This window comes from Dipodascopsis tothii (assembly GCF_038497935.1).
Source record: "Dipodascopsis tothii strain CBS 759.85 unplaced genomic scaffold V1510scaffold_19, whole genome shotgun sequence".
Taxonomy (NCBI): domain Eukaryota; kingdom Fungi; phylum Ascomycota; class Lipomycetes; order Lipomycetales; family Lipomycetaceae; genus Neoaidaea; species Neoaidaea tothii.
In genome coordinates, this window is record NW_027118003.1 from 183,179 (window position 1) to 202,257 (window position 19,079).

General features: G+C 68.5%; 7 protein-coding genes across 7 annotated transcripts; 5 read left to right on the forward strand and 2 right to left on the reverse strand.

The window, feature by feature from the left end:
* Positions 1-28: 28 nt before the first annotated feature.
* V1510DRAFT_162271 (uncharacterized protein) lies at positions 29-1,020 on the forward strand. The gene has a single exon (XM_066930361.1). The coding sequence runs from the start codon at positions 219-221 to the stop codon at positions 897-899; it is 681 nt and encodes a 226-aa protein (XP_066788418.1). The 5' UTR covers positions 29-218; the 3' UTR covers positions 900-1,020.
* Positions 1,021-1,485: 465 nt separating this feature from the next.
* V1510DRAFT_418557 (cyclophilin-like domain-containing protein) lies at positions 1,486-2,844 on the forward strand. The gene is made up of 4 exons (XM_066934136.1): positions 1,486-1,661; positions 1,695-1,704; positions 1,737-1,947; positions 1,982-2,844. The coding sequence occupies exons 1-4, from the start codon at positions 1,569-1,571 to the stop codon at positions 2,796-2,798; spliced, it is 1,131 nt and encodes a 376-aa protein (XP_066788419.1). The 5' UTR covers positions 1,486-1,568; the 3' UTR covers positions 2,799-2,844.
* A 1,188-nt stretch (positions 2,845-4,032) lies between these two features.
* Positions 4,033-5,729, forward strand: V1510DRAFT_162348 (uncharacterized protein). The gene is made up of 2 exons (XM_066930362.1): positions 4,033-4,592; positions 4,626-5,729. The coding sequence occupies exons 1-2, from the start codon at positions 4,253-4,255 to the stop codon at positions 5,651-5,653; spliced, it is 1,368 nt and encodes a 455-aa protein (XP_066788420.1). The 5' UTR covers positions 4,033-4,252; the 3' UTR covers positions 5,654-5,729.
* Positions 5,730-6,734: 1,005 nt separating this feature from the next.
* V1510DRAFT_379687 (uncharacterized protein) lies at positions 6,735-11,306 on the forward strand. Its single transcript, XM_066931624.1, has 4 exons — positions 6,735-7,869; positions 8,299-8,655; positions 8,956-10,227; positions 10,315-11,306. Exons 1-4 carry the CDS (start codon positions 6,959-6,961, stop codon positions 11,192-11,194), a joined length of 3,420 nt encoding a protein of 1,139 aa, XP_066788421.1. The 5' UTR covers positions 6,735-6,958; the 3' UTR covers positions 11,195-11,306.
* A 1,706-nt stretch (positions 11,307-13,012) lies between these two features.
* V1510DRAFT_418563 (uncharacterized protein) lies at positions 13,013-13,900 on the forward strand. The gene is made up of 2 exons (XM_066934137.1): positions 13,013-13,255; positions 13,286-13,900. Exons 1-2 carry the CDS (start codon positions 13,148-13,150, stop codon positions 13,718-13,720), a joined length of 543 nt encoding a protein of 180 aa, XP_066788422.1. The 5' UTR covers positions 13,013-13,147; the 3' UTR covers positions 13,721-13,900.
* Positions 13,901-13,970: 70 nt separating this feature from the next.
* Positions 13,971-15,687, reverse strand: V1510DRAFT_426477 (uncharacterized protein; the record flags this gene model as incomplete). The annotated part of the gene is made up of 4 exons (XM_066935162.1): positions 13,971-14,963; positions 15,378-15,524; positions 15,557-15,642; positions 15,675-15,687. 4 exons carry the CDS (start codon positions 15,685-15,687, stop codon positions 13,971-13,973), a joined length of 1,239 nt encoding a protein of 412 aa, XP_066788423.1.
* A 1,970-nt stretch (positions 15,688-17,657) lies between these two features.
* V1510DRAFT_418568 (succinate dehydrogenase) lies at positions 17,658-18,869 on the reverse strand. Its single transcript, XM_066934138.1, has one exon. The coding sequence runs from the start codon at positions 18,512-18,514 to the stop codon at positions 17,705-17,707; it is 810 nt and encodes a 269-aa protein (XP_066788424.1). The 5' UTR covers positions 18,515-18,869; the 3' UTR covers positions 17,658-17,704.
* Between the last annotated feature and the right edge of the window lie 210 nt (positions 18,870-19,079).

Below are 19,079 nucleotides of genomic sequence, written 5' to 3' on the forward strand. Positions count from 1 at the left end.
GCCATAACCCCGGATCCCAGGCCGCTCCGCACCCAGTCCTCGAGGGTCTCCACGGGGTCGTAGAGTCATCGGTGCGGTGAAGTTGGCACGACGAATGGAATCGCCATTCGGTCCCAGCCCGTGATCGCGCAACTATTTTGTTGTTCCCGACAAGCTCGAAGTCTGCCGAGCAGAGCCCCGACGAAGTTGATAAATACCGCCAGCAATCCGACGAAATCATGAATCCAGTGGCTTTCATCGTTGTCGCTGCAGTCCTAGTGCTAGGAGTACTCGCAATGCCTTTCTGGAGCGGTATCGGCAAGTTCAAGGTGGCCTCGAAGCTCAAGAAGAAGAAGCGCTCTTCCGACGATGCCGAGGCCGTGTCGACTTCGGCAGCGCGTCCGCGCGGCACCGGCGTGAAGAACCGCAAGAGCCGGCTGCAGTTCGAGGTCGCCAACATCCCCGAGACGGCCGACGAAGCCAACGATTCGGACGCTGAGATCTCCGAGTTTCTCGAGGAGTCCAATCTGACCAAGAAGCTGCGGGCGGATCAGAAGGCCGAGAAGGAGTGGCGCGAGCGGCAGGCGAGCAAGACGATCGGCGGCGGCGGCGGCGGCTCGAGCGGGCCGTCGCCGACGGCGGCGAACGATCAGTCGCTGTTGAACGCGAGTCTGTTGGCTGCGCAGCCGCCCGACAACTGTGATCCGCCCAAGCACACGCACCACACACCGGCCTCGACGACGACGCACACGTACAGCTCGCACACGTACAGCTCGCCGTCGTACAGCCACTCGACCAGCAACCACACGTCCAGCAATGACCACAGCTCGAGCAGCTACGGCTACAGCTCGAGTAGCAACGACTACGGCGGATCGAGCAGCAACGACAGCGGCGGCGGCGGTGGCTCGAGCAGCTGGTAGACGGCTGCCTCGCCGGGTAGTTGGCCGAGGTGCTGAGCAGCTGCTGCTGCAGACAGGCTCTCGCAGCGCCGCAGATAGCAGACATTGAATATTATTGGTACTACGATTTTTTGCGCCGCACGTCGTGCGGCTTGTGTTCTGGCTAAGTCCTGCCGCCGGCGAGACTACGGCGGCGACTCCGGCGAGAGCCGCTGCCGGCCGGATACGTTACACGGGAGACTCGCGCCGCACGCGGCGCGGCTCAAGCATGCCTGCGGGGCAATTGAGAGTCGCAGCTGGAGGCTCGTCCGCCACCGATGTGCCTCCGGCGGCGACTCCAACGAGGGTGGCTGCCCCTGCAGGCAGGGTGACTCAAGCCGCACACCGCGCGGCTCAGTGATGCCCGCAGACAAGGAACGTCCACCACAGCCGGAGCTCCACCGACCGTGATCGGCCTGACCACCGCGCCGTTCAGCGTCCGTCGCATGCGCTCTGTCTGCAGGCTGCACTGCGCGCAGCTGCAGCAACTAAGCGACCTGACAGATGGTGCGCTAGTCACCGAGAATTCCAGTAAATTCCGGAGATTCAGGGGGTAGTGTCGGCGGGCGCAGAAACCACTAGAAAAAAGTTCAGAACAAAGCCGCAGGTATTTACCCCAGCGATCGAACCGACCATTCACCAGACATCAACATGGCGAGCGAGAACAAGGACGTTGAGCGTTCCTACACGTTTTTTGACATCACGATTGGCGGCGTGCCCAAGGGCCGCGTGGTGATGCAGCTGGTAAGTTGTGGAGGCGGCAGCAGCTGACGGCAGTACGACGATGGTATGTGAGCGCGACGGCGGCACTGACGACAGTCGTGCCCAAGACTGCGGACAACTTCCGGGCGCTGTGCACTGGCGAGAAGGGTGTCGGCGAGGCCGGCAAGCCGCTGTACTACAAGGGCTCCGGGTTCCACCGTGTGATCCCGAAGTTTATGATCCAGGGCGGCGATTTCACGGCTGGAAACGGCACCGGCGGCGAGTCGATCTACGGCGAGAAGTTCGAGGACGAAAACTTCGAGCTCACGTAAGTGCGCGCGTGGGGACGGCGCTGACCGCAGGCACACGCGGCCGTTCCTGCTGTCGATGGCGAACGCGGGCCCGGGCACGAACGGGTCGCAGTTCTTCATCACGACGGTCAAGACGCCGCACCTGGACGGCAAGCACGTGGTGTTCGGCGAGGTTGTGCGGGGCAAGTCGGTCGTGCGGCTGATCGAGGCGCAGAAGACCGACTCGGGCGACAAGCCGCTGCAGCCCGTGGTGATTGCCGACTGCGGTCAGCTGACGGCCGCGGAGGTGGCCGCGTCGGCCACGCAGTCGGACGACGGCACCGGCGACTTCCTCGAGGACTATCCGGAGGACGAGGACCGGATCCGCGAGGAGCGCACGTCGGACAACCTGTTCAAGCTGGCGACTGTGATCAAGGACCTCGGCACGGCGCAGTTCAAGGCGGCCAAGTTCGAGCTGGCGCTGGCCAAGTACGAGAAGTCGCTGCGGTACCTCAACTTCTTCTACCCCGACCCGTCGACCGAGGCCGAGCTGTGCAAGTCGTTCGACAAGCTCAAGGTCTCGCTGCTGCTCAACTGCGCGCTGGTGCAGCTGCGCCTGGGCCAGCCGGCGGCGGCGATCGTGTCGGCCGGCAACGTGCTCGAGCTCGAGGGTCTGACGGACGCGGAGCGCGCCAAGGCGCTCTACCGCCGCGGCGTGGGCTACAACCGCAGCCGCAACGAAGACGCCGCGATCGAGTCGCTGACCGAGGCGCTGGCGCTGACGCCGGGAGACCCGGCGGTCAAGGCCGAGATCGACGCGGCCAAGAAGAAGCTTAGCGACCGGCTCAAGAAGGAGAAGGCGGCCTACGCGGGCTTCTTCAGCAAGTAGTGTACATAGCAACGTGCCGTCGTGACCCCATGGGGCGTGAAATTGCGCTTACGTAGGCGCGGCAAGGGCCTGCGCCGTCGAGAACACCGGGCGGGGGCGGCTCTTGCCGGATGACGTTGCCGCGGCGGAGACGATCGCCGCGGCTAGCCGGCGCTGCGGTAGCCCGTGTCGCACGAGCGGCGGCTGCGCGCCGCGCCGCCGGGTAACCAGTGACGCGCTGCGGCTGGCTGTCTGCGTTTAGGCTCAGGGGCCCACTGTCGGACGCACGGTAGCACCACCGACGCGCGCGCCGCCCCTTCGGCGCCGCCGCAGTGGCACCAGAGTGGCGCGCTAGCTGGCGCAATGCGGCCTGCGCCGCCGGCGTGGGCGCCGCCGCGGGCCTTTACGGCCAGCGGGCGCGCTACACTGTCTGTGCACTAGCCTGATCGGCTAACACCACGCATCTAAGATTGCGAGCCAAGACCGGTCCGCCTTATTCGGCCAAATGCAGCCTGCTACTGCGGCTCATAGCCGCGCTACACCCAGACCGGGCCCAGTTCGGGGGCTCTTGAGACCGTGCCGTGTCGCTGGACCACAGCGTACAGCGCTCGGCACCGCTCTCAGCCGCTGGCTATTTTTATCACACGGTGCAGGCGCATGCCGCCTGCGAGGCCGCAGGCGACTGGATCGCCGCTGCCGAGCCACCGGCCGCTGGCTGCTGGCCGTCGGTCGCCGGCCGCTCCGGTCGCACCGCGGCGACTGGGCCGCCGTTGCGGGTCGCCCCGGCTGCATGGCCGGCTGCACCGCCCCGGCGCGCCGCCCGAAACGGAGGCCATCTGGTCCACCCAGACCAAATTGCGTAGGCTCGGCGCGCCGTGCGCGCCAGGCGTCCTGCGCGGTGGCCACTGCGCGTGCGGCAGGCGCGACAGTAGTCGTGCCATAGGCTTGATAGGGTGTCGATGGCACGGCCGCCTCGGCGCAGATACCGTCGCTACCGACCCTCTCTGAACCCACGCACCCGTGGATCATTCGCATCGCCCACCGCCGAGCAGACCAGTCGGCTACAAGGAGCACACGGCGCTGGGCGCAGAGGACACTAGCCTGTAATATTTAGTGGACGCTTGCTACTACGTCGTTTATTTTGCTCGATTCCCGCTGAGTCCCGAACCCTGCGCACCCTGTCGACGACGCCGCCAGGACCCTGCCGCGCAGCACACGGCGAAAAGACGAGGAAGCCGGCCGGAAGACGAGACCGGAGCACGAGAAGAGGCGAGCCAAGAGTGCACGCCGTGCGTTGAGCACAAACATAGCCGGCCGCAGCGGGTGCCGAGCACCCAGAGACCCGCGGTCGAGCGCGAGTCGGGCCCCAGAGGTGCCGATTGAGCGGCGCAGAGAGCGACTGCAGGAGCCATAGACGAAGGCCTGCGCGCGGACGCAGAGAGAGAGCGCACGAGGGCGCACAGCAGCCAATTGAGATGGTCAACTTCTTCCGCCGCAAAAAGGCGGGCCGGATGACGGCCACGAGCGCGGTCAGCGTGGCCGAGTCGGTGCCAGTGACGCCGTCGCCGGCGGTGCAGCGAGCGCCGCCGCGCGCGCAGTCACAGGCGGCGAACTACGCGCCAGCGGCGAGCAGCGGGCTGGCGGCGACGGCCACGGCGCCGCTTTCGCGGTCGGCCACGCGGTCGCAGCCGATGCTGAAGCTGATGACGAACGCACCCAGAGCCAAGAGCTCGCGCATGTCGCTGAACCTGTCGGGTGCGTCGCGCGAGTTCTCGGCCACGGACTCGTTCGACCCGGCCAAATTCTCGCTGGACGGTAAGTGCCGCACCGGACACGCGCTGACGGAAGGCGACGAGGAGCTCTCGCCCGAGGAGGACGCCGCGCTGCAGACGGCGGCATTTCACATGGCCTACTCGGAGACAACGACGCCGTACCCGTACCGGCGCACACAGTCGTACGGGACCAAGGCGATTCTGGACGGCACATCCGCGGCGGGCGACACGGCCGCGCGCAGCAAGCACGCGCGGCGACTGTCGGCGCTGAAACACTCGCTGTTCTTCCCGCCGCCGCCGCCGACGTCGTCGCACTCGTACAACACGGGCCACGTGTCGCGGCAGCAGTACAAGCAGCAGAAGCTCGAGTACCAGCAGTTCCAGCAGTCGGCCTCGCGGCGGCCGATGTCGTCGGCGAGCGGGATGCGACTGCAGTCGGCGCCGGCCACGCGGCACGCGTCGCCGCTGGGCTCGCCGCTGGGCTCGCGGGCGGGCTCGCCCATGCGGCAGACGTACCGGTCGACGCTGGAGCGGCGGCACACGGTGCAGCCGGCGGGCGACGACCAGTTCGCGAGCCTGCCGGAGCTGGGCGCGCGCCAGGCGTACGCGGGCTCGACGGGCTCGACGGCGTCGACGCGGTCGCTGGCGGCGTCCAAGTCGGCGACGCCGGCCTCGGCCTCGCTGGTGTCGCCGCAGTCGTCGACGTCGACGGTGTCGTCGCACGAGCTGGCGCCCAAGCCGGAGGCGGTCGCGGTCGAGGACCTGCACCGCACCGCCTCGGCCGCGTCGCTGATCTTCGAGCGGCAGGTGCAGGACGCGGCCGTGGCCGAGGCCGTGCCCGCCGTGCCCGCGCACCACGCGGCCGAGGACCACGTCGCGCCGTTCCTGGACGCGTCGTGCGAGATCCTCGCCGAGCCCGCCGCGCCCGAGCACAAGCTCAGCCTCTACTCGTTCGCGGACGTGGTCGCCGTCGAGCGCGGCCAGGCGCAGCGCACGCCGTCGCCCACGCGGCGCCCCGCCGGCGCGCGCCCGCTCGGCCTGCCGCTGGCGCTGCCGGACATTTCCCTCGGGGGGCTCTCGCTCGACGAGCGCGCGACCGCCTGAACACTGGCCCCGGCCCACGAAAATTGCTACTCATTGGATACGGTTCGGAGATTTCATGCCTAATACGTAATTTGCACGTGAGCCGCACGCTGTGCGGCGCAAGCCGGCCAACAGGCCCCTCCGCGCTACGCGCCGCACGCTGTGCGGCGGCGTGGCGCGCGCCACCTCAGGGCGTGACTCGGAGTTCTCGCTAGGCCGCATTTAGATTGGGAGCTCGGATCTCCCCTTACCCCGGGTTCTCGCCGCTTTCTGGAACCCCCCCCGGCTGCCCAAACAGGCAGGGGCTGCTCAAAATCACTAGACCAGGGTAACACAATGTAGCTCATCTCGATTTGTTACCACATAGAGCGGCCGCGCTAGGCGCTTTGAGGGAGAGGGTTTTGTAGGGTAAAACCAGGCGGCCACTGGGATTCCCACCACAATCAAGCATACCACGACCCTGCCTGGCGCTACTCGGGGACGCGACGCCGCAAGAAAAGAGCCAAAGACAAGACTGCCGGTGCAGGAGTGCTTATTGGAAGGTAATTGAAGCGCGCGCGCGCGCGCCGCCGGGCGCCCGCGGCCGCAGCGGGCCGGTCGTGATTCTGCACCAAACAAACACGACGGCCGGCCGGCCGCCGCGGCCGGCGGCAGCTGCGGCGCGGCCGGCGCGCGGGCGACAGGCCGGCCGGGGCCGCCGGCGGGCCCTGGCCGCGTGCCGGCCGCCCGCGCGCGCTGGCGCGGCCGTCGCGGCCGCAGATCTGCGCGACGCCCACCGCGACACTGCTGACGACCAGCCCTGCAAGAGCATGAGTCTGCAGCCCACTGCGAAGACCCCAGAGCACACATCGCAGCCGGATGGAAAAGGACATTGAGGCCGCGCACGAGCGCGAGCCGCACCGGCCCGGGCTCCGGCAGAGCGTGCGCTCGCTGAGCAACAAGGGCAGCTCGCTGCTGCACGCCAGCTGGCTGCGCGAGCGCAGCAAGGAGGAGGCCGCGGCGGACGAGACCGCGGCGGCCGGCGGCGAGCTCGATCCGGCCGCGCGCGCGCTGTTCGTCCGGCGATCGACCGAGCCCGTCGAGACCGACCGGCGGGAGCGGCCGCAACACCGGTCGTGGCCGGCCTCGTTCGACTCGGCCGTCGGCGGCTTCGCACGCAAGCCCGACGGCCACACGGACCGGACCGCGCATCGGCTCAAGCGGTTCTCGTTCTCGCGGCTGGACGCCGACAAGAGCATCCGGGTCGTCTCGAGCCTCTCGGAGGACTCTGCCAGCACGCACAGCGCCGAGTCGGCCGCGTCGGCGCACTCGTTCAAGACGCCGCTGATGCCGGCCGGCGCCGGCGCGTGCACGTACTGCGCGCGGTCGCAGCTCGGGCGCTGCATCCACATGGGCATCAGCCGCGAGTGGGACCAGGTCCTGGACATGATCAAGACCACGCGCGGCGTGGCCTCGGCCTGGGCCTCGTGGTTCTACCAGGCGCTCTCCGGGGCCGGGCTGTGCTACATCGACGCCAGCGGCGCGCTGCTGTACGAGGGCAACCGCAACAGCCCGTCGCGGGTGCTGATCGAGGACCTGCGCGGGTGCCGGCTCGGCCTCTCGGTCGCGGACTCGCTCATCAAGATCTACCCGCGCGGGACGGACCACGAGTACATCATTCTCCAGCCCGGCGGCTCCGGCGAGGACTACCAGCGCTGGGTGGCCGCGCTGGCGTGCTGGACGCCGCTGCGGCCGGCCGGCATGATCAACAAGCGCATGCGCTTCGTGTACCCGTCGCTCGACGGCGGCGGCGAGCGCGACGACCACGCCGCCAAGAAGACGCTCAAGGTCGGCCGGATCCAGTTCTACGACCCCATGATGAAGAAGAAGCACGCCAAGCACCGCATGCACCGCTGGCTCGACGCCACGTGCATGATCAAGGGCGACGGCGCGCTGCACATCTTTGTCGACAACGCGCAGGACTTCACGCACGTCGACATGTTCGCTGAGTCGTTTGGCGGCCGCGCCGAGGCGCCGTCGCCCGACCAGCCCAACGGCAGCGCCGGCCTGTCGGTGCACCCGTCCCGGCAGGGCCAGGTCATCCGGTCGCAGTCGTACCAGGTCTCGAACAACCCGCGCGTGCTGATGCTGCCGACGATCCGCCGGTCGGGCATCATCCCGGCCGAGTACTCGCTCTTCGACAAGGAGTACGTGATCATCCTGTTCCCGGACAACGTCGCGCCGCTGTCGATGGACATGTTCGCGCCGGCCGTCGCCGAGACGTCGCGCATGCCCGAGGTCACGCGGCACATCTACGCGAGCTCCCAGGGCACGGCCGGCAGCACGACGAGCGTGAGCGCGTCGCCGGGCTCGGCCGCGCCGTCGGACGACGGCTCGTCGTCGGCGGACGCCTCGCCGTCGACGCCGGTGCCGATCGCCAAGGGCCGGCCAACGCGGTCGGCCGCGTCGTCGTACAGCTCGATCCGCGGCTCGCACATGCCGCACTTCTCGCTGTCGACGTCGGTGCCGCAGAGCCAGCCGTTCAAGGCGCGGCCGGCGTCGCCGTCGCGGCTGCCGATCTCCAAGGGCATCTCGGCGATCGGGACGACGACGTCGAACCTGACGGCGACGCTCAAGTTCAACGGCGCTGGCCGCGCCGCGGGCCACCGGGTCACGGACTCGGGCAGCAGCGCGGGCAGCGCGGCGTCGGGGGCGGGCCGGCCGAGCTCGCCCATGGAGCGCACGGGCAACTCGCTGCGCGACGCGGACCGCGCGCGCCGCACGGGCGGCACGGCGGCCGGCAGCAGCGACCGCTGCCTGCGCGCGGTGCCGCGCCAGCCCATCTACCCGGTCCCGCTCTACCTGGCGTTCGACAACCCGGTCGACTTCGAGGTCTGGTACGTCCTCTTCAAGTCGCTCACGTTCCCGGAGTGGTACGGCCCGGACACGGCCGACACGTCGGCCGCGTTCATGGAGAAGCGGTACTTCCGCATCATGGTGCTCGACGCCAAGATCTACGAGCCCAGCAAGCCCGCGCACCGCGAGTGGCCGCTGCGCGACGGCGGGCGCGACGGCCGCGAGCGCGAGCCGGAGGTCGTCTCGGTGCACCCCGTCGCCGCCGGCTCGGACCTGTTCACGACCGGCTTCATGCGCGCCGAGGCCGAGGACGCGCTGCGGTCGGCGTCGGCCAGCCCGACCAGCCTGGCCGCGCTGCACACGGACCCCGAGTCGCGGCGCGCCAGCGGGGCCAGCAGCGCGCTCATCTCGACGTCGCCGCTGACGCTGCCGGACCCCAGCATCCTGCCCAACTCGCTGCGGATGATGTCCTCGCCCAGCTCGTCCAGCGCCGGCGCCGAGCGCGTGCTCGCCGACAAGCCGCCCGACACGTACGTCGAGATCGCGATCCACGGCAAGACCGAGGCGCGCACGCGCGTCAAGAACGCGTCCAGCAACCCGTTCTGGCGCGAGGAGTTCACGGTCAAGGACCTGCCGTGGAGCATCGACGACATGACCATCACGCTCAAGCAGCGCAACAAGAAGAGCCGGGACCTGGCGCAGGACCCGGTCGTCGGCATGATGAGCATGAACATCAGCGACATCGTCAAGAGCCACGAGATGGAGACGTGGTTCCCGCTGTTCGCGGCGCCGGGCGCCAAGGCCAAGCACCAGGACGAGAAGGTGGCCGACATCTGCCTGAAGATGCTCGTGAACGAGTACAACATCCTGTCGGGCCCCAAGCTCGACAAGCTCGAGGCCATGCTGTGCGACTTTGGCAACAACCTGACGACGCAGATCGTGGACACGATCTCGGCGTCGCCGGTCTCGATCGACCTCAAGAACTTTGCGAGCACGTTCCTGGACATCTTCCAGATCAGCGGCTGCGAGGACGAGTGGATGCTGGCCATCTGCGAGCAGGAGATCGTCAAGACGCGGGCGCAGCCGAGCGGCGCGGCCGCGACGACGGGCCTGAACCTGCTGTTCCGCGGCAACTCGCTGTTCACCAAGGCGTGCGACTTCCACATGAAGCGCGCGGGCCGCGACTACCTGCTGGCGACGCTCGGCGACTTTCTGCAGAAGATCGTGGCCGCGGACGACTTCATCGAGCTCGACCCGAACCGGCTGCAGGAGCGGCGCGTGTCGCACGCCGACACGCTGCCGCCGGAGGACTACGCGACCAAGCTGCTGGCGCTGCTCGAGGAGCTGTGGCGGCGCATCCGGCTGTCGCCGGTGCTGGGCGTCTTCCCGGCGTCGTTCCGGCGGCTGTTCAAGAAGATGCGCATGCTGCTCGAGCACAACTTCGAGGCCGCGACCTTCACGGCGCGGTACACGGGCATCAACGGCCTGCTCTTCCTGCGGCTGTACTGCCCGGCCGTGCTCCACCCGAAGCTGTTTGGGCTGCTCAAGGAGCACCCGCCGCCGAACGCGCAGCGCACGCTGATGCTGCTGGCCAAGGGCCTGCAGGGCCTGGCCAACCAGACGCTGTTCGGCGTCAAGGAGCCGTGGATGCGCCCGGTCAACGTCTTTGTCGAGAGCCACATCGAGGAGATGAAGGAGTTCTTCAACACCATCTCGGGCGACGACACGGTGCTGGCGTCGGTCCCGCTCGAGAGCCAGCCGTCGCAGGACAGCCAGTCGTCGGCCGACAGCGCGGGCTCCCAGGCCGACCACCCGCCCGCGCACCTGCGCGGCGCGCCGCGCCTGAGCGAGGCCGTCGGCCGCAAGACCGCCGCCCAGGCCGCGTTTCTCAAGCAGCAGGAGCGCGAGCGCGTGGCCTACCAGTCGTCCGCGCGCATCATCTCGCGCCTGCCCGAGGTCTACCGCGACTCGGTCCCGTCGCTGCCGTACCTGATCGACCGCTCGGTGGTCTACGCGGACCTGGTCACGTACTGGCTCTCCTGGTACGAGTTCCAGCTGGTCGACAGGTTCCCCGAGCGCGTCCAGCCCCAGGACCCGGTGCTCGAGCACATGCACATGCAGCGCATCCACATGCCCGTGCTCTCGCCGCCCGCCATCGACGAGGCCGGCATCGCGGCCGAGCTGGGCCTCACCGGCGACCTGCTCGCGTTCCACTGGGAGTGCCTCCGCCTGCGCGACGACATCCGCGCGCTCAAGCGCGCCTGCGAGCCCGCCGAGTCCCCGGACACGGTCGACGACGCCACCTGGGACCACTACGTCGAGTCGCTCATCGAGGTCGCCGACAGCCCGTCCCTGGCCGACGCCTTCCACGCCGCGGCCACCAAGCGCACCACCATCGAGCTCGACCGCCTCAGCGGCATCCCGGACGACAAGCTGCCGCGGCCGGCCCTGGCCTTCAAGTCCATGAGCATCAGCACCCCGCACGCCGTCTCGCACAAGCTCTCGGGCGAGTCCACGCTCATGTCCCCCAGCGTCTCGCGCCACTCGGCCCAAAGCACGGGCATGGACGAGCCGGTCATGAAGGCCATGCCGGGCATGCCCTCGACCGAGCCCACCATGATCACCAAGGCCTCGGCCATGCTTGGCGACGTCCAGCCCTCGCTCAAGAAGTCCGTGTCGAGCAAGTTCTCGCAACTGCGCTCGCTCTGGCACGGCGGAAAGACCTAGTGTACATACGCGGTCGCAGGACATTTATTGGTTTGTAATATTGGGGCGGTATGGTGTACTTTATTGCATGTTTGGAGCCTTGTATGTACGAGGAATGTATAGATTCACGTTTTGAGCCGCGCGCGGTGCGGCGCCCAGCACCGCCACTGGCGAGCCTCCGGCGGCGACTCCGTCGAGGGTGGCTGCCCTTCGGGCAGGTTGTACAGATGACGCGAGCCGCACACAGTGCGGCTCTGCAAGGGCACCACACTCGGAGTCGTTGCGGCCGCTGGTCGGTGGCGGTGCAACGAGCCTCCGGCGGCGACTCCGTCGAGGGTGACTGCCCTTCGGGCAGCTTGTACGGATGACGCGAGCCCCGCGTGTGGCTCTGCCCGAAGGGCACCGCCCTCGACGTAGTCGCCGCCGGAGGCTCGCCAGTGGCGGTGCGCTTCGCACAGAGCCGCACTGTGTGCGGCTCGCGTCATCTGTACACCTGCCCGAAGGGCAGCCACCCTCGACGGAGTCGTCGCCGGAGGCTCGCCAGTGGCGGTGCGCTTCGCACAGAGCCGCACTGTGTGCGGCTCATGCCATCTGTACACCTGCCCGAAGGGCAGCCACCCTCGACGGAGTCGCCGCCGGAGGCTCGCCAGTGGCGGTGCGCTTCACACAGAGCCGCACTGTGTGCGGCTCGCGTTGTTTGTGCAACCTGCCGAAAGGCAGCCACCCCCGACGGAGTCGCCGCCGGAGGCCCGTTGCACCGCCACCGACCAGCGGCCGCAACGACTCCGAGTGCGGTGCCCTTGCAGAGCCGCACTGCATGCGGCTCGCCCTACTGGTGTAACATGCCGCAGGGCAGCCGCCCACGGAGCCCCGGAGCCACCGTACCGGCACCAGTGACCCGCGCGGCTGGGCGCGCTGGCGAGCGCGGCGCGGCCCCGACGCCAGCCGCACGCCGTGCGGCTGGACACGCGCCGCGCGCCGCGCGCCGCACGGCGTGGCGTAGCGCGACGCGAGCGCAGACGCGTGCCCAGCCACCCATTACGTTTCCGTTTTCAGACGCGTCGCCCTTGCGGCCCCTTGCCAGGACCCGACAATTTTTATGGCACGCAGCGCCGTCTAAGCGAGGCAAATCCGGTGGTTAAGCTGGATGTGATAGCGACAAGTATAAAGAGCCCTGTCGCCGACCTGAACGCCCAATCGCAGCTGGTCTGTTGATTGCCGAGACGAGAACACGCCTGCCGTTGACCGGTAGTTGCCGTGAGAAACACGATGCCGAAGGTCACCAAGTCAGACACAGCCCTCCGGCGCAGCGCGCGCGGGACGGTCGCGAGCGCCGCAGGCGGGCTCGCGGCCGGCGGGCTGGCGGGATTTGACTTCAAAGCGCGCAAGCGCGCGACGGTGCCGGCCAAGCCGCCGCTGGACAGCGGCAAGGCCGGACCGGCCTCGGAAACGAACGACGCGAACACGGTTCCGTCCCTGGTCGTGGACGCGCTGGGCGTCGAGCCGGACGCGCTGCGCGACGAGCTCGAGGACCTGCGCGACCTCTTTTCGGCCGTTGACAAGGCCGTCTGGCTGTTTTACTCTGGCGACCGCCCGCAGATGCTGCGGTTCTCGCGGCTGCAGACGACGATCGCCGTCGACAGCCAGCGGCGGATCGAGCTGCGGCACCTGGCCAAGATGCTCTACGTGCTGCCGGACGCGTTCGTGGTGACGGCGCTGGGCCTGACAGCCGACGGCGCCGAGCACACGGTCGAGCTGCGGCCGGCGGCGCTGCGCGAGCTGCACCGCGGGCCGCGGTACCTGGGCGAGCGCGCGCGCGCGTTTGCGGCGCGCGCGGCCGAGGTGTACGCGCAGACGGCGGCGGCCGGCGGCACGGCCGTGCCGGTGCTGGCGGCGGCCATCGCGCCGGCGGAGCTGTCGCCGCGGAAGCGCAGCGCCATCGCCGGCCTCCGCAAGAACGCCGAGGACGTGCGCATGCTGCGCGGCGGCGAGAAGACGGGCCTGGCCCACGTGGCCGCGGCGACCAAGCCGGCGGCCAAGGCCGCGTCCATGAAGGAGCGCCAGTCGAGTCTGCTCGAGCGGGTGAGTGCGCCGCCGACCGTTCTGACCCAGATCCGCGCCAAAGAGGCCGCGACCGCTCTCGCGCACGAGACCGCGCCCTCCAAGGAGGAGGCCTACCGCGGCGCCCTGCTCTCGAAGCTGCCGGAGATCGTCGACATCATGCTGGCGCTGCAGTCCACTGCCCGCGCCGGCGCCGCCTCGACCGTGCTGGCCGCGTCCACGTACGTCTCGCTCAACAACCTGACGGCCAAGATCCGCGACAGCCTGCGGATCCCGTTCAGCGACCGCGAGATCAAGGACGCCGTGCGCACCCTTGCCGATGTTGTTCCGGCATGGTGCAAAGTGTCCGAGGCCGGTCACGGCTCCGGACACGCCAGCCGCATGGTCGTGGTCCGTCTGGTGCCCTTGGCCGCTGCCGACGGCGGCAGCGGCCTGGGCCGCGACGACATCCTGGCGGCGATAGCCGGCGCACGCAGGCCGCAGTAGCTGGCGGGGGCGCTGGAATCCGCGCCCAAGCGCGCGCGAGCCGCAGCAGCCACACGAGCCGGGGGTGGCGCACAGCCGCTCTGTGGCGCGTGGGGGCGCGCGGCCGCGCGGGCACCGCCACAGCTTGCCCTGCACAGCCCCAGCCGGGTCAACTTGTATATAGATGTAATTCAATAACCTCACATATTAGCACGGCACGCAGCGGCACGGCCGCGGAGCCATCGTGGACTATGCTACATCGCGCCAGCGCTTAGGCCGACAGAGTCTTCTTGAGGCGGGCAGCGACCGCGTCGAGGTACTCCTCCGTGGTCACGTACGAGCCACGGTCGGACTTGCCGCAGGCCAGGGCCAGGTCCTTGGTCATGATCTTGTCGACGTGGACGGTGTCGATGGTGGCCTTCTCGAGCGTCTCGGCGAAGGCGACGACCTCGGGGGTCTCGTCGAGCTTGCCGCGCTGGATCAGACCGCGGGTCCAGGCAAAGATCGAGGCAATCGAGTTCGTCGAGGTCTCCTTGCCCTGCTGGTGCTGGCGGTAGTGGCGGGTGACGGTGCCGTGGGCGGCCTCGGACTCGAACGTCTTGCCGTCGGGCGAGATCAGGACCGACGTCATCAGGCCCAGCGAGCCGAAGCCCTGGGCGACAATGTCCGACTGCACGTCGCCGTCGTAGTTCTTCATGGCGATGATGAAGCCGCCCTTGGACTTGATCATCTGGGCGACCATGTCGTCGATCAGGCGGTGCTCGTACCAGATGCCCTTGGCCTCGAACTTGTCCTTGTACGACTCCTCGTAGATCTCCTGGAAGATGTCCTTGAAGCGGCCGTCGTATCTCTTGAGGATCGTGTTCTTGGTCGACATGTACAGCGGGTACTCCTTCTGGAGCGCCATCGCGAACGACGAGTGCGCGAAGCCGCGGATCGACTCGTCGGTGTTGTACATGGCCAGGCCGACGCCGGCGCCCTTGTAGTTGAACACGGTCGTGCGCGTGGGCTCGCCGCCGTTGGCGGGCGTGAACACGAGCTCGAGCTCGCCGGCCTCGGGGATCACCAGGTCCTGGGCCTTGTACTGGTCACCGTGCGCGTGGCGGCCGATGATGATGGGCTCCGACCAACCGGGGACCAGCCGGGGGATCGACGGAATCACGATGGGCTCGCGGAAGACGGTGCCGCCGAGGATGTTGCGGATCGTGCCGTTGGGCGACAGCCACATCTTCTTCAGGGTGAACTCCTTGACGCGGGCCTCGTCCTGGGGGGTCAGCGTCTGTGCGTGCGTGCATGCGCGCATGCGCGTGCGGGCTGCAGCGCGCGGGCTGCAGCGTGCCTGGCTAGCCTGATGAGCCGCACATCGTGCGGCTCACTGCTCCCAACCGCCGCGCCCAGCCCCGGCCGCAGAGGCCGAGACCGCACGGGCCAGCCCCGGCCGCTGTGGCCGCGGCCACGGCCTGGCCGCGACTCGGCCAGCCGGCCTGTAGTGTGGTGTTGTGCCGCCGTCGCCGGTATCGGCGCTGGGCATGAGTCACCGGCCCGAAAATTTTCGCGCCCAACACCACAGGTCGGCCGGCCACAGCGAGTCTGTCAGCGGCCAGCGGCGGCCAGCGTGACCCAATTGGCGGCAGGCAGCGCCCGCCAGCGCCCGCTGCGCCCGCAAGTCGTCACTTACCGGCGTGATCGTAGCGCACTTCACGGCCACGTTGTACTTCAGCGTGGCCTCGGCAGCGTCGGTCGTGACCTTGTCGTCGGTCTCGTCTCTGTAGGTGACCGACAGGTCGTAGTACTTGAGGTCGACGTCCAGGTACGGCAGGATAAGCTGTCGTCAGCGGCGGTCCCGCGCCCACGTACCTTGTCCTTGATGTACTGCCAGATGATGCGGGTCATCTCATCGCCGTCCATCTCGACGATGGGGTTCTTGACCTTGATCTTCTCGACTGCCGTCAGCGCTGCCGGGCCGGCCACTTACACGAGGGAACCATGGTGGACGAAAAGCTGTGCGAAAAAGACACGCGAGCGGACACGCGAGCAAGGGACGATCGAGAAACTCGTTGCGAGATACGGGGAAGGAGAACCATTGCGGGGAAGGAGGCGTCTATATATACACACTGGGGAGCGAGCGTCTGCGGTTGCGAGATATTAAGTCTGCGTGGTCAGCGATAGCAGAAGAAATGTGGCCCGAAAGGGCTCGGGCCCGCCGTGGCTTGCCCGAGCCGTGCCCGGCCACGCTGCCGAAGACCGTACCTAGGGCGGGGGAACGTCGGTCTATCTGCACGGGACTAAGTGCGCGGCAAATTGGACGGCAGATCGGTGGTGACGGGTTTGGAGAAGCCAAAGTGCAGAAATCGTGCTGGAAATTTTGCCGTGAGACACAACTTTAGCCTGGGCGGTGCCGGATTTTTGGCGGTTAGGTCGGCGATACCGCCGCACGGCACGGCCGGCAGCCCAATGGCAGGCCAGGACCGGGCCATTTACGGCACAGCGCGGGCCGAGGCGCATGTCGTGACGAGGCGCGCGGGCAGTAGACATGCGGAGGAGCCCGTTTGGGCGGCGCCGGAGGACGGCGCGGCGCCGGGGCGCGCGCCGGGGTAGGCGTCGGCTCGGCACCGGACCTGGGAGCGCGGCGTGGAGAGAACGCGGCTAGGGCGTGCGCTGGCGGCGGCGGCGGCGCAACGGCGGAGCCGGCCGGCGCGGGAGACGCGCGGGCCGACGTGGAGGCCGGGGATGGCGGCCGGGGAAGGTAGCCGACGGCGCCGCACGGACTGCGGCGCGTGCGCCACAGCGGCGCGGCGGCGGGCGGCGCGGCGGACCCGGTCCATGCAGGTCCGCGGCAGGTCACCGTCCGCTGGGTGCGAGTCCGCGCCGGCGCCGGCAGTCGGCGGCGCCGGCCCGGGCCGCGCAGCCGCGGCCGGCGCCGGCGCGCGGGTCCGGCGCGCGGGTCCAGCGCACGGGTCCACGGGCGTGGACCGAGTCCGGGGCGGCGCCTGGGCCCGCCGCGCTGGGTCCCCGTCGCACGCACCCGCGCGGACCGGGTCCGCTGCGCCACACGATAGGCCGGGCCGGCGCCGGAGCCCGAGCGAATGCGTGCCGGCGCCGACAGCGCGGGATAAGCGCGATCTACGAGCCTGCGGTTGGCTGTGGGCCCGCCGGATGAGCACTTTTCCCTCGTCGGGAGCCCGGCCGGCACGGAATTCTACCCGCGGTCTGGTGACCGCCGCCCGGGGCCACACACGGCGCTCGCCCGGCTGAAGGGGACGGGCAGAGGGTAGCAAGGCGGGGAACTGGAAGAGGGGAAGCGGGGGAGCGGGGCGAGGGCCACATCGGCAGCCTGCCGGGGTAAGCGTGCGGCTGTGGACCGCGGCGATCGGCAGTAGCCCGTGACATGGCCTGCCGAGGTGACGCCGAGCTGCGGAGTACGCCCGGCGCGCCCCCGGTCCACTCCACGCGACGCCCGCCTGCGGCCCCTACCCCTGAACGCGCCGGCCCGCGGCGCTCTGCCAGCCGCGGCGCGCGCGGTCGAGACCCCTGCCGCCGCCGCGGCCCCTACGCGACGCACGGGGGGCGGCGGGGGACCGCGCGCCACGGCCCGTGGCGCGGCACACCTGTGGCGCAGCGCGGCGCGTCCCCGGACCTGCCGGGCGGCGGCCGCCCGGTGGCGCCGGCGTCACCCGGCCGCGCCGCTTGCCGTGCGGCTCACGGTCACGCTGGCGCCGCCCGGTCACATCCTGGAGGGGTGCCGCCGCGGCTACGCAGGCAGTGCGGGGCGCTCCCGACTCAGCAGGTGGCATGCGCAGGCGATGGCCCCGGCCCAGGCGCCCGGTTCTACGCGGCCCCTATGGGCGGCGACGTCAGGGTCAGGAGGCCAGCGGCCGCAGCGAGCCGCAGGCGACACGGGGCCGCCAGCCAACCGCGCGCCGCCAACCACGCCCCCCGTCCGGCGCTATCCGATCAATTCCTCGTTAGACGGCGTCCGCAGACGCGATGTACATTACTATATGCTTATTCGAAGGACATGCTCTTCTTGATCTCGGCGATGGCCAGACCGGGGTTCAGACCCTTCGGGCAGGTGCGCGAGCAGTTCATGATGGTGTGGCAACGGTACAGAGACATCGAGTTCTCCAGGGCCTGCTTGCGCTGGGCCGTGAACTGGTCGCGCGAGTCCGCAAGCCAGCGGTAGGTCTGCAGCAGAATGGCGGGACCCAGGTACTCGGCCGAGTTCCACCAGTACGAGGGGCACGAGGTCGAGCAGCACGCGCACAGAATGCACTCGTAGAGACCGTCCAGCTTCTTGCGGTCGGCAATCGACTGCAGGTTCTCCTTGCCGTCCGCGGGCAGGTCGTTGCGCTGCAGGTACGGCTTGATGGACTTGTACTGCTTGTAGAACTGCGTCAGGTCCGGCACCAGGTCCTTGACGACAAACATGTGCGGCAGCGGGTAGATCTTGGACTCCTTGCTGATGTCGGTGTCGATGCGGCACAGGCAGGCCAGGGTGTTGACACCGTTGATGTTCATGGCGCACGAACCGCAGATGCCCTCACGGCACGACCGGCGGAACGTCAGCGTCGAGTCCTGCTCGTTCTTGATCTTCAGAATCGCGTCGAGCACCATCGGACCGCACTTGTTCAGGTCGATCTCAAAATCCTGCATCTTGGGCTTCACCGCAGGCTCATCGGGGTTCCACCGGTAAATCTGGAACTTCTTGATGCGAGGCACCGACTTCTCGTCGGTGACCGTGGCCATCGAGCGCCGGGCAGTCCGGGTGCCGGCCGTGCGCGCGACGCCGGCAACCTTGCTGAACGTCTTGTACATTGCGTGAAAATTTTTACCAGGCTCGGAAGCTGAGCTATTCGATCTTCAGGCCCGAGGCGAACGAATAAACAAAGACCAGCGACGACGGACGGTCTAGGGTGCAGGAACAGTCTTGGGAAGAGTGTGGGCAGCACTGAAAAAAAAAAGATATCGAGTCTGTAGCGAGTGCGCGCTTTTGGACGATTCTCATTCGTCTATCGTTCTGTTGCTCGGCCAGACCTAGTGCTCGCACCCATATCCAAAAAAGTCGATTTGGCGGGGAAAGCCCGCAGTTCCGTCCAAATTTTCAGGGCTAGGGCTCTTCCGTCCCGAACCAAGCCCGGTTGTGTAACGCTGGATTAGCGCTCATCCGATTGGCGGAATGCTGACCGAGAGAGCCGAAATGCGTGACGATTGCGTTGTAAATGTTGCGTGGTTTCTGCATGCAGCGAGGCCAGCCGCGGTCTGGCTGCTTGTGGCGCAACCACCGCGCGGCGCTACGGATACGCCGGGTAGATCGGGTGCGGCGCCGAGCTTGGGCCGAGTTACCCGGGAGCAGACGTCAAGGAAAAGTTGTGGCGTCGCT